The following is a 19,126-nucleotide window of genomic DNA, read 5'->3' as shown; positions in this document are numbered from 1 at the left end:
AGAGGCCAATAGGATTATACTGTAATTTGACTCCAGTGCGCCCCCTATAATAGTCGAAGAGTTATATCTCCCTGATACCTCATCCGATCTGCATGACATTTTTTGTGCATCACCAGTGAGCACTGTTGCACACATTAGTGTGGTACTTTAATTAAAACACTTAAGCCCCGCCCACTAAGGATTTTTGGGTGACTGTAACTCTGAAACGGTGCACAGTAGGTAGGTCAAACTTTACAACGTGACTCCCCATGGGTCAACTATCAGCCTTAACTTCAAGTTAACAAGGTCAAAGGTCACGCGAGCCCATGTGCTCTAACTCTTCAACCGTTAGACGTAGGAAGGTCGAAGTTCACAGCATGGCACAGGACTGGTATTGATCCTGACTGAAGGCAATTTGGGACATTTGCTGTAAAAGCCACCTAGTGGACGGTGCAGGAAAGGCGCGAGAGCATAGACTGCGGTCGCCAGAGCTCCCGCGATTGCAAGACCTCCCGCGGTCGCAAGGCCGGAGCGGCGCTGAGCTGCGAGGGCCACCCAACGCTGCTTGCAGCTTTAATTTTGTATTAGATTTGCAAAAAAAGTTATTCAGATAAATGAATTCCAGTTACATTTTAAAACTATGTTCATTCAGTTCTTAATTTCATTCCAGCTCTAATATTGGACACTTTAAAGCAGGGGTGTCCAATCTTGGTCCTGGAGGGCCACCATCCTGCATGTTTTAGTTGTTTCTCTGCTTTGACACACCTGATTTTAATGGATGAGTGATTAACAGGCTTCTGCAGAGCTTGACGAGCAGGGAAATAACAAAAACCTGCAGGATGGTGGCCCTCCAGGACCAGGATTGTCCTCCACACTCTGAACCCCAGAGACGAAACTGCAGCAAGATCAAACTGGTTGATACAACAGAATCGCATGTTTTCATTAAAAAAGAAATTAATTTTTTTTTTTTGTAGTAAAGGCAGCACAGTAAAGCAGAGCTGTCACCTCAAAGCAAGAAGGTCACAGGTTCAAAACCCACCTGAGGTCTTTCTGTGCATGTGTGGCTTTTTCCTTCCACAGACCAAAAACATTCATTAGGTTATTTGGTAACTCTAAGCTGTCACTAGGTGTGAATGGTTGTCTTTCTCATCTATCTCTGTGTGTCCCTATGATGAACTTGAGTCTGTCTTCTTTATCTTATTGTTTCAGCAGGAGGCGACGCAGACCAGAAGACTCCAAATCAGGTACAGGATCCAAATACTAATTTGTAACTCACTTGTGAGTAGCTGAAATGAAATGGTGTGTTTAGTGTACAGACTCAGTAATTTATTATCAGTGCAGTGCAACACACTGCAATCAGTAATCACTGTTATCAAATGAATTACCTCTGCGTTTGTCTGTTTGTGTACAAGATTACTCAAAAAGTTATGAATGGATTTTAGTGAAATTTTCAGGAAAGGTCAAACATGGTACTAGGAACAAGGGATTACATTTTGGTGGTGATCAAAGTCAAACGGTCAAAGTTCAAGGTCACAGATGACCTTGTGCTCTGAATATGCAACCATGTAACGAAGTAAAATTAAACTGTACAGTTGTACTCCTCTTAAGTCAAGGGTGATCACAATTGATTTCAAGGTCATGGGGTCAAAAGTCAACATCACAGTTGTAGTGCTCTAACTATGCAGCGGTGTAATGTAGGAATGTTAAACTGCACAGCTGGACACCTCATGGGTCAAAGATGATGCCTGTTGATTATAATCTAAATCGAACTATTTTTTTTTGATAACGCTGTGGCTTTGGCGGAGGTTTGTGTTTTCAGAGTTCTTCTGTGTTGATGTTTATATTTGACTCTTGGTGCGTCTCTTTTCCAAAACACTGCTCTCTACTCAGTGTGGTATAACTGTGGAAGCAAGGGTTGCAGGACCACCAACTCTTTTTCTCATCATCATCATCATCAGTAAATGTGATGCAAAAGCTTTTCTCTAATGAAGTGTCAGACACACAAAAGCTGTTCCTAGAAAAATGAGTTATTTCCTGGATGTCTCTGTCTTCCAGCAACTATTAATAAACTTGTGCACAGTCTGTGTGCACCCTCCCTGCTCTGGGCTTTATGCCTGCAGTACATATACAGTATGTGAAGAGGGCTGTACACTGATGGCCGACAGTAAATAACTTTCTTTAGTCCTTTTCTCTTGTGGCAGTTGTCTAAAAACTAGTTTAAAAAGCATGAACGAGTTCCCCAGGATGTGAGAAGTGATTAATTGGCTGTGACGAAATATATTTGTCATCTGGTCTCTGTATTTGTCTGAGGTGTGTGTACCATGACAGTCTAGTACAAATTTATGTAACGTTACATCTCTAGTGTTCACATATGGCTCCTTTTTTGATGATAGAGCATTAAGCAGCATTTGTGGATGGCATGGTGAACTGTGTTTACAGACAATGACTTGTAGAAGTGTTCCTGAGCCCTCGCAGTGATCTCCATGACAGAATCAGACCTGTTTTTAATTCAGTATCCCCCGAGGGCTCAAAGATCACGGACATTCAGCCTTGTCCGTTGAAAATTCCATCATGTATGGTTCCAAATATCAAAATATTTAAAGAATCTTTTATTTTCTCCTAAATAAAAACTTGTACAATTTCTTAAACATTTCATATATTTATGTTGTTCCATTTTGAAGAGAATATGGGTTTATGAGATTTGCTGATAATTGCATTGTTTTAGTTTGCATTTTACAAAATGTCCCTACTGTTTAAGAACTGGGAATATGCATGGCATTGGTTTTAATAAATCAGACGTCTAAATAAGTCCAACTGGTAGGAGGGGGAATAATGCCTGTATCCTGTCTTCAAACAGAAGTGTAAGGTGTTGATCACAGGCCTCCCTGTGAGTGGCTGCTCAGAGACTGACATCATCCAGTTGGTCCAGCCCTTCGGGACTCCGTCTGACATCATCCTGTCAACAAACATCAGAAAGGTTGGCATTAACCTTTTGCCATCTGAGAAAACTTGCATATTTCAACTGTAGAGATATATGGTTTGTTCAACAATTTCACTTTCTCTAAAACTGACATCATTTTAGTCCTTCTAGTTTAATCCTAAACTTCAAACTAAACTCAAAATGTAGAATTGCCACCAGTGGTAATTTTCACCACAAATTATTTTAGTCATAGTCTTAGTCTTTTGATGAAAATATATTTTGGTTTGTTGTATTTTAGTCATCTGTACGTATTTGAAGTTGCAGAGGGTTTTCTTTTTAGTTTGTAGCTTTGTGGTTTAAAAACCACACTGTTACCTCAGGATGTAATGTTAGCTTTCCTTAAGTAGCTTAGCTTCACATTAGTCAGGTTGAGCCAAAGTTTAATCAGTTTTTAATGTGCATCCAGTGATTATTTTGAGTTGCATTAAAATCCTTTCAGTGGTTTTAAGATATTTGCATGTGCACAGACACACACACACACTTAACAAGAACCCTGTCACCTTTTGTAGTGGTGGGTGATAACTGCACAATGATAATATAAATCCAAGTTGAATTCAGTTACAAACACTCTATTCAATCCAGTTATAATATAATAGATCACAAAATGGCATTTATTAAAAAGTTGCTTACGTAAACAAACCAACAGATTGATTGAATTCTCAGTCCTGAGGAAGCACAGGGCAGCTGTCATGGATCAGAGCCAGTGGAACTTCTTGTTCAAACCTAACCTAACCTGTTTGCTTGAGTTTTTAAAATTATTTTTTAATTTCATTAATTATTTGATTAAAATGACTTTCTTAAAAAACAAATCAAATGAAGGGCCTACTGTAAAATGTTAAAGGATGTGTGTTTGGATGTTAGGCACTTGTGTCGTTGGTGGACTTGGAGGTGGCTCAGGAGATGGTGAAGGTCCACAGCTTCAAGCCTGCAGTGATTAACAACACAGAAGTGAAAATGGGCCTTCTCAAACAGCACATTGACTTCAGCACACCGGTACTGGATTCAACTTATTACTACTATAGACCTTTCTGTTCAAAAATGAACTGTAATAAATCTCTTTGCACAGGTGGCTCTGTACAATCTTTTCATGGGATCAGTGGATCCTTTGGTGAGTTTTGCCTTGATCACAGGCCTTATTTGTTTCTTAGGAAAGAGACTGAATGCCATATTGACATTAGGATGAGTAAGAGCAGCCATTTAAAATTTAGGCACATTTCTTTTACTTTTTGTTGCTCTATTGACATCTGTTTGAACAGAAATAATCCGGATTCCTTAAACAAATAGTTATTCGCCCTGTTGCAGGAGAATCTGGCTCCAGTTGTCTGGAGCAGTTTGCTCGTTATCAAGAATGTTCCAGAAACACCATCCGGCTCATCTGAGGTCATAAAACTGGTGCAACGTTTCGGGACAGTCATCAAGACTCTTGTGCTTAACAACATGGTGAGGGCCGTGCTGTTCCAGCAGACACTATTGTCAAACCCCTTAGACAATGACATTTTCTGAAGTACAAAGTGTCTTTATCAGATGAATGATGTCATCCTCTGGTATTTGCTCTCAGGTGATTTGTGAGATGGCAACTGCAGCCATGGCCTTGTCTGTTTACAAACGCTTCCAGACGTTTCCGTGCATCATTCAGAACAACCCTCTGTTTTTCTCCCGCAAGGCTGACCCTAAAGCCAACACGAATACCAAAGTTATTGTTGCATATTGTGATTCATCTGAGGTCAGTGAGCTTAGTACCTGGTTATGATTGGAGAAGAATGTTGATGTGAATCTTGGTGTAAATTCCTAATCAGGTTTCTGTGTCCCTGGTTTCAGGTTAAACCTGTGGGTAGCAAAGACACTGAAGCAGCGGCAGCAGCTCTGAAAGAAGAGGCCGCTTCATATCCAGAGATTTCTGAAGCTCCAGTAGAAAACGATTGTGATGAAAATATAAAGAGGATTGAGAAGTCAGCTGAAGATGAATCTTTAGAACAAGCTGAGTGCAAAGATGACAAAAAATTTGAGTTTGGTGTTTCTGAGTCTTCAGCCATACTGGTCACCAAACCTTACTCAGAATCTCCAACAGAGTTGAGAGAAATCTTAGCTGTTGAATCCGAGACAACAGTAGTGAGCAAAGAAGTGGAAAACATGGGAGAAATGAAACCAGCCAGTTGTGATGGAACCTCCCGAGAGACAGTCCTGCCAAAACTGCCTCAGGTAAAGTTTCTATTGGTGTGGTGAAATTAAAGTTCATTAACATATGTGAAGAAGTTTAAACATGATCCTGTTGATTCTTGTTTGAGCAGATGACTCAAGCAATGGTGAATGCACTGCTGGAGCAATGCAGAACTAGAACAGCCAACAATTCCAACAACACAGCAGCTCCCCTCAGTGAAAAGCAGCAGGAAGCACAACAGCAGCTAGACCAAGGGGACAAAACAGCAGAAAAGACAAAAGACTTGTCTAAGAATGCCACAGAAGAAGAGGAAGTGGTGAAGAAACAGGAGAGGGAGAGAAAAGACAGAGAGGCGAGGAAAGAGAAAGAGAGGAGGACTTGGGAGAAGGAGAGGGCCAAGAGGGAAAGGGAGCGGGCTGAAAAAGCCAGGAGGGAAAGAGACAGGAGGGAGGACGAAAGGAGAGAAAGAGAGAAAAGGGACAGGAGGAGAGACTATGGTGAGCGTCAGTTTGGGTTGAGGTCTTCTTACAGGTCTGAGGGATACAGACAGAGGGATTGGAGGGATGAGCGGTCCAGTATGGAGGCTGAAAACAGAAAGGTAAGAATGTTCTCACATCGTCAGCTGGTAAACCCTGAGAATTCAGTCTTATGTCAGAAAATCTGCTTCTTTTTCAATAAATCAGGAGGATGAGGAAGAATTCCCCTTCAACATGAGTGACTTTGTGACAGTTGATGAAGTAGGAGATGTGACTGATCTTCCTTTCTCTTCACTTCCTACTGTCCACGTGGAAACTTCACAGGAACAGAGTGACTCTCCAAAAACGGGTCAACACGATGTCCCTGAGGTATATTTCAGCTTTTAAAAGTCAAACTTTTTTCTTCCATGGGCAAGAAGAAGAACATTTGATTGTTCTTTCTTTTCAAAGTACAAAGAAATGTTTGACTTCAAATATTGTGGTGTAAACTCTCAGTCACCCAGGACATGGGATATCCCCCCCAAAATTCGAAAAAAACAAAACAAAAAACAACTGGACTTCTATTCTTTAGTTGAAGACATTTCGCTTCTCGTCCAGGAGCTTTCTCAATTCAAAGGAAGCCATTTATAAGAAAGACCAACTTTAAATGGAGAAGGATGTTTTTAGATTTCAGCTTTCCAAAATTTCCAGCATTAGGTCTAAGGCCCATTCATTTTCCCTCAATCTCACGTCTTCATTCATGTGACCTAAACAAAACTCTTGTGAGCCAGGCAAACTAAGGCTAAGTTTATGTGTGACCAATTTCCTGAAAAAGTTAGAGATTTTCCAGGTTCATTGGGAAAATTTACATTTACACAGTAACCCTGTGGCTGTTAAAGCCACTGTAGTTTCCATGCCAGGTGCTAAAACATGCACGCACGCACGCAAACACCAGTCTTTCCAACATGTAAGCAGTTCAGGGTTTCCCCCAGAAAAGAGGCTAAACCTGGTGGTAGGTGACCGTTTGTTTTGTTATTTATTTAATATATATATATAAAACAAATGTTAGTATTTTCTCTATTTTACTGATGTGTTTTCTGTTTTATTTTTCATCATGCCTTATCTTCCTCCTCTAACCCACATCACTGATTGTTACTCATATTGGTACTTGGTATTTCTTCTTGGTTTGAAAAAAATGTGGTATTGATTTATCCCTACTTGTAGTAGTTGTTTTTTTATTTAACATTAAATTTGAGGTCATCTTTAGGTGTAGAGAAAGAATCATTAAATATGTTCTGGTCATTTCATTTTGGTGTAGCTGGCCAATATAAGGCCATTTCTTTCATTGCAGCTGTTTGAAACAGTGATTCATGCCTTTGTTACAACTCTGTTAGATTACTGTAACATGTCTGTATGTTGGGGTCAGTTCATTTGCCCATACCCGTTTACAGATGGTGCAGAATTCTGTAGCACGTCTTTTAACCAGCACAGGAAAATTTAACCACATCTCACCTGTTATAATCTCTCCATTGGTTGTCTATCCATTTTAGAACCCATTTTTAAATTCTTTAATTTGTATTTAAAGTTTTAAAGTCTTGCCCTTCCTTGCCTTTCTAAGCTGCTACACCCTTACATACCTGCCCATTTTCTCTCACCTGTTTGATGTTGATTTTTATGGTTTTATTGTTATATTCCTGATTTTATTCTTGTGCTACACTTTATAGCACTTTGATCCTTCTAAGTCAAATTGGAAATTGGAGTCTAAGACCTTTTTTCTTTCTTTATATCTTTTTTTACCCCCTCACTGTTGCTCGATTTTCTGCTCTCTACCTGTAGGACACACTTGTAGAGAGCACCATGACCCAGGAACAGTCTGATGAGAAGATTTCAGAGTCTGAACATGTGAGCATCCTGTCAGTTGAAGAGCCAGATTCAACACCAGAGGAGGACCTCAGCACCCCTCTGCTGGCCTCACAAGGTCACTGTTTTCCAAGTGAAACACAATGTCTAGCAGAAGCACCTGGGCATGACATCAACCCCAAGACAGGTACAGTCTCATATACAAACCTAGAGACAGGTATGGTTTCATATATCAACCCTCAGACAGGTACAAATTCAGATAAAGGCAAAAAACAATAAAAATAAAAAAAACACCTGAACAGAAGGTTCAGGCTGACTCGTGGAGTGTCTCATGAAGTTTGAATAATGTGTGAGAAAAAGAATATCTGAAAACCATGTGACCGCAAGCCAACTTCTTAACTTCTTCTGGAATTTAAAGCAGCCTTTAGTCCTGCCCTGAAGAGCTGGCTCTCCTGTGTTGACCCGTGCATCTGTGAAGAGGCTATTTAGTTTCTCCAATATAGAGATCTGAACATTACTTGCTGCACTGAACTGCATACACTACACCGCTGAGTTTGAGTTTGGGTGTTTTGTTCTTAGTATGGACATGCTGAGGTTTCACAGCAAAAGGAAAAAGATCCAATAGGATTTCTCATACTTTCAGCAACTGTTCATCTCCTGTAGATATTATTTTTAAATGCCTGATATTTCTTTTGCCCTTAAATTGTTTAGTATCCTTAGTATCATTTTTAGGCTTTTGTTTATCATTTGTTAAAGAAATGGGAACAAATTGGGACCTTGCAACTTGCTGCTAGTAACTAGCTGCCTCAAGATCCAGTGTAAAATTGTTTTGTTGCCGAGTTGTGTCAACACAACACTAGTGTTAAATAAAAAGATTTAAATATATGAACAAATGTGGTAATAAACATTTGATGATATACTTTGTACACATATTTAGGTTCAATTTTTACTTTTTTTTAAATTCAGTATATTTATCCTAATTGAAAATCAATCAGTTGCAGCATAAGGACAATAAATATATGAACATATATCCAGTAAAAATATATGTAGATGTTTATTATATTCCAAAAGTATTAAATAAGATGCCAAAACCAAAATGTATTAGTTCAGTTTATTTCAAAGAGATGTATGTAAGCAAATGTAATATATTTTGTTCTATTCAAATTTAGAGTATTGAGACACGCATACACATATGCGTGAGTGTGGGCATGTGTGACTTTTGAATATTCCAACCTATGTATCTTACAGATAGTCATAGGCATACATGAAACCTGAGATGGGTACAGTCTCATTCATCACACCTAAACAAAACTTTCTTGTTGTCAATTATTTGGTCTGTATTTTTGTGTGAAATCTTTTATTCCTCTTCAGACATTCTCCTGGCTGCCTCTCTGGACTCCTCCTTCAATGTTGAACCTCTTCTGATGCCTGCTCATGTAATTTCAGCTGACTCTGGTTCAGACTGTTTGGCAGTAAGTGTAGTGACAACTAAAAGTGAGGAAGAGAAAGAGAGCTGTCCTGTTACCCACAGTCCGACCCAGGACATAGGGATGGAGGCATCAAACAGTCAGGAACAGGAAGCACAGGATGAGGAGAAAGACAGTAGTCCTGTTACCCACAGTCTGACCCAGGACATAGGGATGGAGGCATCAAACAGTCAGGAACAGGAAGCACAGGATGAGGAGAAAGACAGCAGTCCTGTTACCCACAGTCCGACCCAGGACATAGGGATGGAGGCATCAAACAGTCAGGAACAGGATGAGGAGAAAGACGGCGGTTCTGTTACACACAGTCCGACCCAGGACATAGGGATGGAGGCATCAAATAGTCAGGAACAGGATGCACAGGATGAGGAGAAAGACTGCAGTCCTGTTGCCCACTGTCCTACACAGAACAAGGGGATGGAGGCACCAAACAGTCAGGAACAGGACACGCAAGTTGAAGAAAAGCAGGAGGTGACAGACGGAAAAGCAGCACCAGGTTAGAGCTTATCTTTTGAGTTGAAACCCAAGCCTTATTGTTGGCTTGTGCTTTGATTGTTTCGTAACAGTTTAATGATTAGAAAAGGTGTTTTTATCTCCTCCATAATACGTCCATTTTTAGCTCTGATTGCAATCAGAGCACTTAATACAGGTCTGAATTCTCTCAATGCTCATTGAAAATTTTCACTCAAACCACCGTCTGAGGTGGTTTGGACCTCCTTAATTTACAAAACAAAACCACCAATTCAAACATGTAAAAAAAATTGTTTTACAAAATAATGTTTAAAAAATATATATCTACACTGCTCAAAAAAATAAAGGGAACACTTACACAACACAATATAAGTAAACTGTCCATCTAGGAAGCAACACTGATTGGCCATCAGTTTCACCTGCTGCTGTGCAAATGGAATAGACAACAGGAGGAAATTATTGGCAATTAGTAAGACCCACTCAATAAAGGAGTGGTTCTGCAGGTGGGGACCACAGACCACTTCTCAGTACCTAAGCTTCCTGGCTGATGTTTTGGTCCCTTTTGAATGGTGGTGGTGCTTTCACACTTGTGGTAGCATGAGACGGACTCTACAACCCACACAAGTGGCTCAGGTAGTGAAGGAGGGGAGGGAGGGAGTGGGATGACAGAGATGACTCAAAGACAGCGGAAAGTGTGCGTGTGTGTTTTAGAGACTGTGGAAGACAATGTGGTGTGTGTTGTATGAGTGTGTGTGTGTAGAAGTGGTGGGAGGCAGTGTGGTGCATGTTGTGTGTGTGTGTGTATGTGTTTGTAGAGAAGTCCATGAATCACGTCACAGAGGCCATTGTCTTTGATAATGGTGGAATGTTTATCAGCAAGCCCAGAGCAGATCCACAGATGTCCTTAGGCAGGAGAGGGGGCAGAGCATCTTGTTTACATAAAATCTGGGGAGAAATTGAAGAAAGCTGGCCAAGGCCAGCAAAGGGAAGCCAGAATTCACATAACAGTAATTGTTTTGGGTCAGGCCGACATTATGTTTTCCGTCTGCCTTAAAAGTCTTGCTGATACTTCTCAATGGTGAATCCAAACAGCCAACTTCCAGGTCCATTCCGCCTGATTCGAGCAAGCAACTTTCTCCAAGATTTAACCCATTTCATTCCTGAGTCCCTGAACCGCATTTAGTCTGCAGTCCTGTAAAAGGATCGCATCCAACTTGCGATTCAGCTCCTGTAACATCACAGTTTGAGTGTTGAACGCCGAACCCATCAAACGAATTTGACAGTAAATCAGGTAACTGCCTAATCCAAACAGCAGAAATCCTGTTATCAAAAACCCAAATATGTAGATCTTCCACGTCTTCCACTGACAAAACTGATAGACAAACAATATTCCATTTCCTCCAGGAATCCATTGTGTATCCAGCGAATGTTGTCCCATCTGGGCAGGCGGGCTCTCCCTTGCCCAGTCTTCCCATCCAGAAAATTTGATCAATTGCATTGAGAGACCAGCTGACCAGATCCATAGTTTATAAATTTTGGAGAATATGCAAAAGAAAGGCTCTGGAAAGAGAGCAGGGCAGAGAGGAGGAGGAGGAGAGGGACGGGGGAGGGAGATGCGNGGGGGGGGGAGTAGCATGTCAGCATGTCAGCAGTTCCTGCAAGATGAAGGCATTGAAGCTATGGACCGGCCCGCTCATTCCCCAAACCTGAATCTGATTGAGCACATCTGGGGCAACATGTCTCGCTCTATCCACCAATGTCACATTGCACTACTGACTGTCCAGGAGTTGGTGGATGCTTTAGTCCAGGTCTGGGAGGGGATCCCTCAGGAGACCATCCGCAGCAGGTCATACAGGCACTTTGGAAAGTCTATTTAAATTTACAAGATTGAACCTTGTAACAAGGACCTAACAAACACAGAGTCAAATCTTTTGAGATTGTTTACTGAATGTTTATTTACTTCCAGTTATACATAATATTAAAATTGTAGATGGTCTTTCAGCTGTGGTAGTAAGGACAACACACAGCAATGCATGCCTGCTGCCTTGCAGGCTAAGGTTTTAAACAAAGAACTCAGCAAACAGCCATTGACAATCACTCTCCAACTGACACCTCACGAATACTTAGATCGACTGAGTTCTAGCACTTTTGTGTTTACTAAAACGGATTAGCTGATGGAAGCTATATTGAATCAGGTTAACTCCAAAAGTTAAGATCAGTTTAGAATCTCTGGTTTACCAAACGTGCATTCTTTAGACTGTGTGAAGACACTGAAGTTCAAGATGGACACCACATATATAATATGATTCTTTTGTGTGTTTTACATTGTAAAGATGGTTGTGTTTCTCTCAGGAAATCCAGGGAAGACTGAGGACACCATGAACACAGACCAGCTCCTTCCTCCTTATGACCCCCGGACACCTGTTGGTAAGACAGAAACTGATCCCAGACATGTCCCTCTTATTTGGAGAATGTTGGTCCTTTAAGACCAGTTGTACAGACTCCATGAGGGTTTTAAGAACTGTTAGCCCCACCATGGAGTTGGAGTCTATTTTTCTATGCATTGCGATGCGGACATGTACAATTCTGCATCAATTTATAAATGTCAAAAATGGATTAATATTTAATGGCATCATGTTGAGGAACTCAAAAGACAGAACTCTGAAGTAAGGAAATTCAGCACCTGGACCATTTATCACATGCACACAAGAGAAAGATGGCTGACCAAGACATGAAACAACACCTTCTTCATTGAAAGCCAGTGTTTAGAGATACTTTGGTTTCCATGAAGTTAAAGAGGAAAATGTTGTGGAGAAGAACCACACTACAGTGTATGCATGTCCATGTTTCCACCTGCAGGAAGAAAAGGGAAAACAGCCAGTGGTAGCTGCTAGCTGCCACTGCTAACAGAGAAGCATTGAATGAGGAATGTCAAAGTTTCCACCTACCTTAGAAAAGGCAAAACAAGTTGCAAAGTCCATCTCAGCTTTATTGTGAAAGATTTGCATTTATATTCAGCTCTTGAAATCCAGGACTTTTGCACCATGGTTTGCACTTTGAAGCAGTGATAGAGCATGCTCATAATCATCCCCACACACTAATGGGATCAAAAGCAAAGTGTTGGAAATACAGAAGAAAGCAGGTCAGATAGCTCAACCTGAATATCTGTTCATTATTTTCACATCTCTTTGAACAACCTCAGGCTGGAGAAGTGGAGTCTAAATTTGTCCCACACAGACATGTTACATGTTTAAAAATGAAATGAAATGGTTTTTTTTTTTTGTTTTTTTATTTTTTATCCTCAAACTGCCCTAAATTTCACTGTTTAACTGAATCAGTTTTTCTAAGTATTTATCAGGGAAACATTGTCCCATAGCATGTGCTCAGCCTCCAGTCAAGCTCATGCTGCACAGCCAGGTTTTTACATTTCTAACACACTGCAACAGAGACAGTTACTACTTCAGTAACATTATTGCAGTTTTAATATTGTGGGTGCTGGAAAGGAGTTCACTTATCTTAACCGATCAATTTATGTTTATGTATGGACAATTTACATCACTGGAGAATCAGTCAAACAATCATTTATTTATATAGTCCCTTACACAACCAGTTAAGGTGACCAAAGTGCTTTACAATTAAAAACAGTAGTAAATCAGGATTACACTTTGGTGCTGATACACTGGAGTATTCTCTTCTAATAACAAAGTTATAAGGACTACGAGCAGCCTCAGCACCATCAAGTGAAAACAAATTTAAGCTATCTCAGATGAATCCAAAGACTGAAGTGGTCACCTGTGTTCTGAAAGCACCTCATGTCAGTACTTGTACACAGTCCAAGTGCCTGATGTTCTCAGTGTTGGTGTGTCCACAGGTATGGAGTATTTGGTCCCAAAGACTGGTTTCTTCTGTAAGGCATGCAGTCGATTCTTCAGTGGAGGAAAGATGGCAGAGATTAGCCACTGCAGAACCCTGAAACACTACGAGAACTTGAAGGTAAGCAGCACCAACCTCAGAGTTATTCAGACTTCTTCCATCGGAATAAGAAAACCTGTGAGATCGGTCACTAAATCATGTCACTAAACGCAACATATACACACTTTGATCTCATGAAGGGTTTGTAAATAAACTGAGGCAGTCCAATCCAGGAGACTGAGGTGTCAGACTTTGGTCCTCAGGAGGCTACTGTCCTGCATGTTTTAGATGTGAATTACCTTCTCAACAGATGATGAAGTTCTGCAGGATGTTCAGGAAGCTTGAGTCTTCTCTAAAACATGAAGGACAGAGGGTTCTGAAAGCTGGTTTCTGACCCCTGTGAGGCTGTACCTCAGCACATTTATCAATGGAACTCTTCACATTTGTCTTCCATATTTACCTATCTGATTGCGATCACACAGCAGAGCAGATGTTTGGGTAAAAATGATTAATCATCCACTCAGCTGCTGGCTGATTAATGATAATTAAACAGCCATCCTTGGGATGATAGAGCTTTTTGTTCTTTTTCAGTCAAAAGTTTTAATGAACTGTTTATTAGAATCCCTTTTAATGAAAAATATCCATTTGTCAGGATTTTAATCAAAGTGGACATTGTATGAGCGAGTTTACCTTTGGTTTAAAGCTTGTTCTAAATGTTTTTGAGCTGGATGGACTCTCATGCTGTCAATCTCAGAACAACAGCATTATGCCACGTTCTATTCACTTAAACATAATGCTGATATTAGACTCACAGAAAAGCTGTGTAAACGCACCGTTCAGCTATGGAGGCTATTTACAAGTTAAACTCTTGTCCTTGCTCTGACACTGAGCTTTTTGCTCCTTTATTTTTCTCATATTGTGTCTGTTACGTAATTAGGCTCATAAAGCGTTAACTCAACAAGAAGGTGACTCAAATGGCTCTGAACTGTGTTAATGTCACTATAATAATGACATTCAGATGTCTGAACAGGCCTTTGTGGCTGTGTGTGTATCTGCATACAGTGCAGGTAACTTACATCCAATCACCAAACATTTTACCACCAAATGTGAACAGAGGCTTCAGAGCTGAGCACATTCAGTCAATTCTCTCAAAACAGATTTAAAATGTTTTCTTTAACAATAAATTTGAACACTTAACAATGAATTCACAACTCCTAACACAGGGAAATGACTCAGTGAGACTGTTCAGAACTCCTACTCACATGCGCATGTCACAGACACACCAATACCAAATTTCTTAAAACCAAGTTCAAGTATTTACATTTGAGTGCTTGCCCATATTGAGTACTAATCAGTGACATGCGGTCAGGGGGGCATGAAAAGAAATTAAAAACAAGAAAGATGCAGTTCAGAGCAGTGAAAAATGTTCAGACCTCTATATTGGAGAGACCAAACAACCTCTCCACAGACACATGGCTCAACTTGTGGACAGGACTCAGCGGTTTACCTACACCTCAAGGATAAGGGACACTCTGAGGATGTACACACATGCTTTTAGAACCAATCTCTCGTGCACATCTCAAAATTAGTCCTAAATGTCTGAGGTCTTTAACAGAACCTTTTTGTTGTTTTACAGAAACTGTTGCAGACAGCAGAACCAGAGTCAGAACAGACTCCAACTGACTGAAACTCTTCAGCTTTGTCTCTTCCTGTAGTGTGGTCCTTTTTTCATTTCTAGGGTCCAGATTTGCAAATTATTGTGGTTTTGTTTTGTCGGTGGTCACTCAGTGTATTACCTTGTTTTGTACATTTAAAAGAAGCTTGTGCTCAATGTAGGAAATCTGCACAATCAATAAAAAGTGTTTTTTTCTGAATATTTTCATCTCCAAGTATTTGTTTTAATTGTTATTTTTTCTAACATGGAGAACAAATATTGTTTCTAACATTCCTTTGCTGTGGTTAGTCCTTGGATTGTCATACTCCATGAGAAGTCACAAAGTTGACTCTGATTCATGGTTGTGTGACAAAAATTGTCATTTTTTTCTCATAGCAGCTTTGTCCTCCGCTTTGATACAAAATGCCCTGGCTGAAATGTTTCTCACAGGGGTTTAGGCCAAGTATTATGTGATTGGTCAGAAGCTGTTGTGGGTGCGTTTACGTAGAAAAGTCTGTCAGCTTTAATGGAGTCATTTTACTTCTACTGCTCGGCTGAGAAGCTGTTACAGCAAAACGTATAAACCAAGGAACTAGTGGAAGGAGATATCACAGTTATTGAGCATGAAGGACACACAGGTGTCTTTTCATGGCTGTGGTGGCCGGGTGGAAGTGCACCTCGACCGGGCAGCGTAGGAATATGTTCCCTTTGTTCGCTCATTACTGTGAACCTTCAAATTTGCAGATACCAAACAATGTATACTCTCTCTGTCTGTTTAATGAAAATGTCTAGTCGCAGTGAGGTAAGCAAAAACCTGTATAAGATTTGGGGAGCAGAGAAGCCGGCGGGAAGACCCCCGTTTTAACGCTTTAGGAGGAGGGAGGAGCTTTCCGGGAGTTTTGAGCAGATTGTCTCGTGGTGTGTGCAAAAACACTTAACTGCGAATTGACCTCTTGACTTCTTATGGAGTATTCCTGAGCCTTAAGTCAGTGTTAATATTCCTAAAGTCAAAGTGAAGGGGATAAATATTCTATGGAAACACGTTCAGATTCCCATCCTGGTTTTTCAATTTTCCCAAAACCAAATGTTACCCAGTTTTCAGAGATGAAAGTAAGTCTCAATGTATCAAAGTGTTGCAGCTGCTTCAGGTTGCTCAAGTTAAGATCTGCCACAGCAACTGCTGTCAATTTTCTATTCTCCTCAATCTGTTCAGAGTTCAGAAGCTGGTGTGTATCTCCAGCAATCAGGGCTGGAGGATCTGTCTGTACTGGGTACATTCAGGACATCCTCGGGTCTGAGCAAAACATCCTCGGACAGTTGATCAAACAACCTCAGACGTCAGACCATAGACAAAAAAAGCATCCCATTTCATAGAAAAACCCAATCAGACTTCTGATTAAACAGCATCAGGCTAAACTGTCTCAGAAAAAAGTGCCTCAAAGTGAAGCCTTCTGCAGGTGACTCTGTTGTCAGGATTTTCTTTTTTTCCCCAACTTTATCTTCATTGTTACAAACACAAATAGAACGCAGTGTGAATTCTGCCTTTTAATTTGTAGTTAACTTTAAAGTATTTACATAAGAATGGAAGTCTACTAAGGTTTGGGAGGGACCTGGAGGACTTTGTCTGTGAAATTTCCCCTAACAGCAGAATTAGATTAATTATGAAGCACAACATTTTATCCATACATTCAAACTTGACTGTAACATCTTTAGGTCTGAGTTTGATCGTTTAGTTTTTTTCATTGAGAAATTTCTCTTGTACCCCCAAAACCCCAAGGAGAGAGGAAAATTGATAAATGTAATACAGTCTCTGACTGAACTTCACAAAAGGTACAATTTTCATGCAAGTCCTTAAACATTGAGTTTTTTGTTACAGGAGTAACTATTGTGCAAAATGTTGAAATTAAGTTCTCTTATTTTATTTGAAATACAATACTGAAAGTGTGTCATCCATGCCATCCTCCAGTTAATATGAATAAGCTGTGTATTCCTGAGAAACATCATATTTGAGCTGTAGAGCACTTTCCTTATGTGCGGATTTCAGCATTTATTACAATTCCTCCTAATTACAGAGGGTATCAGCAGACTAAAGTTTTGATAGTTAAAGTGTGCTTTTATTAAGTCAACTACACCTGGGGGGATGGCTTTCACAAGTGATTCAAGCTTAATATATTTCACTGTAAAGCAGGGGGGTAGTTCAGGAGACATGTCCGCCTTCCACCAGGAGAAGAGAGAGAAAAAAAAAATAGCAAGTTTGCCAATCCTGGTGTTCTCTGGCAAACGCCAAGCGTCCTGCACGGTGTTGGGCTGTGAGCACAACCCCCATCTGTGGACATCAGGCCCTCATACCATCCTCATGGAGTCGGTTTCTAACAGTTTGTGCAGACACATGCACATTTGTAGCCTGCTGGAGGTCATTTTGCAGGGCTCTGGCAGTGCTCCTCCTGTTCCTCCTTGCACAAAGGCGGAGGTAGCGGTCCTGCTGCTGGGTTGTTGCCCTCCTACGACCTCCTCCACATCTCCAGGTGTACTGGCCTGTCTCCTGGCAGCGCCTCCAGCCTCTGGACACTGGACACTACGCTGACAGACACAGCAAACCTTGCCACAGCTCACATTGATGTGCCATCCTGGATGAGCTGCACTACCTGAGCCACTTGTGTGGGTTGTAGAGTCCACCTCATGCTACCACGAGTGTGAAAGCACCACCAACATTCAAAAGTGACCAAAACATCAGCCAGAAAGCAAAGGTACTGAGAAGTGGTCTGTGGTCCCCACCTGCAGAACCACTCCTTTATTGAGTGTCTTGCTAATTGCCANATAATTTCCACCTGTTGTCTATTCCATTTGCACAACAGCATGTGAAACTGATTGCCAATCAGTGTTGCTTCCTAAGTGGACAATTTGATTTCACAGAAGTTAGATTTACTTGGAGTTATATTGTGTTGTTTAAGTGTTCCCTTTTTTTGAGCAGTGTATGTATATATATATATATATATATATATATGAGATACATACACATGAAAATACATTAGAAATGCAAAAAGTCAAGCATAATAATACAAATTACAATATATGTATATAAACATATATATTCACCCATATATACATATACGTACATATACAAACATACATACATACAAACCAAAGGTGTGTTCATGTTATGTGGGTGCATGTGTGCTAGTTAGCCACCTGGAGATACACCGTTAAAATAAAGTACTGTGTACAGCAGAAGGCCCTCCATCTACAGCACCCAAGAGCAGAAAGGACAGGTGGATCCAGCCCCAGAAGGCAGCACCAGTCCCAGGCAATCAAACACCGGGCACCACCCCAAGGCAGCTGCGAGTCCGCACAGAGGTAGGTCATCAGCAGCCCCCAGGACAAACAGACACGGGGAGAGACGCAGGATACCAGCCCCAGCTCTACTATTGGTGTAAACCAGATTATTGTGGAAAATGTAAAAGTATCTGAACAAAAACAACAACAGTTTTAAAGCATTATTGGACATAAGGAAACACATAACTAACCACACACTAGCAACATGGTTTAAAATACTTCAGATATGTCAAATCCAGAAAAATGCATCAAAACTAAATTGGATACCATATGATAACAATTTCAACCCTACTCTGTTTAACCAGAATTATGAAAACTGTGCCTATAGAGGGATGGCAGCATGGTGTGTTTTGGAGAAAAATGGGCATCTGGAGTTTTCAACTATTAGAGCAGAAATATGATTTGGGGGAAAAATGATTGTTTTGCATTGCCTTCAAATGAGACATTATTATAGAACCGCAATACAGACAAACCATTACAAAAAAGAGAGTGAAGTGATCCAAATTATAACTAAAGTTTATGAGAATAGCAATCTTAGAATAACTGCAACAATATATAAAGTTCTAACAAATATAGACAACTGAATCTGTAAAGAATAAATGGGAAAAAGAGGATATAGAATCACATATTTTCTGGAAATACTCAAAAGTAAATGATTTGAGAATTGATCTGTGATGTCTTATGTAATGTTTTAGGATACAAAGTTCCACTGAAACCTGAAGGTCTATACTTGTGTAAATTTTCAGAGGCAATCGTTCATTCCATTCTATTTTCCATTCCATTCCATCCTCTTCCGCTTATCCGGGGTCGGGTCGCGGGGGCAGCAGCCTAAGCAGGGAG

The 19,126-nt window shown here is 40.5% G+C and overlaps 1 protein-coding gene across 7 annotated transcripts in view; it reads left to right on the top strand.

The window, feature by feature from the left end:
• LOC108247501 (zinc finger protein 638) overlaps positions 1-15,173 on the top strand; it is a 52,713-nt gene extending 37,540 nt beyond the window's left edge. For 6 of the 7 annotated variants that reach the window (XM_025010459.2, XM_025010460.2, XM_025010457.2 and 3 more), the window contains 14 exons: positions 1,189-1,223; positions 2,837-2,956; positions 3,821-3,952; positions 4,026-4,067; positions 4,262-4,399; positions 4,518-4,682; positions 4,778-5,158; positions 5,248-5,715; positions 5,801-5,962; positions 7,409-7,619; positions 8,804-9,412; positions 11,740-11,814; positions 13,259-13,380; positions 14,936-15,173. In XM_025010459.2, coding sequence (XP_024866227.1) covers positions 1,189-1,223; positions 2,837-2,956; positions 3,821-3,952; positions 4,026-4,067; positions 4,262-4,399; positions 4,518-4,682; positions 4,778-5,158; positions 5,248-5,715; positions 5,801-5,962; positions 7,409-7,619; positions 8,804-9,412; positions 11,740-11,814; positions 13,259-13,380; positions 14,936-14,986 — 2,711 coding nt within the window. In that variant the 3' untranslated portion in view covers positions 14,987-15,173. The remainder of the gene's footprint in view (positions 1-1,188; positions 1,224-2,836; positions 2,957-3,820; positions 3,953-4,025; positions 4,068-4,261; positions 4,400-4,517; positions 4,683-4,777; positions 5,159-5,247; positions 5,716-5,800; positions 5,963-7,408; positions 7,620-8,803; positions 9,413-11,739; positions 11,815-13,258; positions 13,381-14,935) is intronic. The other variant, XM_025010458.2, reaches the window with a different exon arrangement.
• Positions 15,174-19,126: the final 3,953 nt, after the last annotated feature.

The sequence above is a fragment of the Kryptolebias marmoratus genome, linkage group LG6 (genome assembly GCF_001649575.2).
Source record: "Kryptolebias marmoratus isolate JLee-2015 linkage group LG6, ASM164957v2, whole genome shotgun sequence".
Classification (NCBI taxonomy): Eukaryota; Metazoa; Chordata; class Actinopteri; order Cyprinodontiformes; family Rivulidae; genus Kryptolebias; species Kryptolebias marmoratus.
This window is presented reverse-complemented; position numbering and strand designations above follow the sequence as displayed.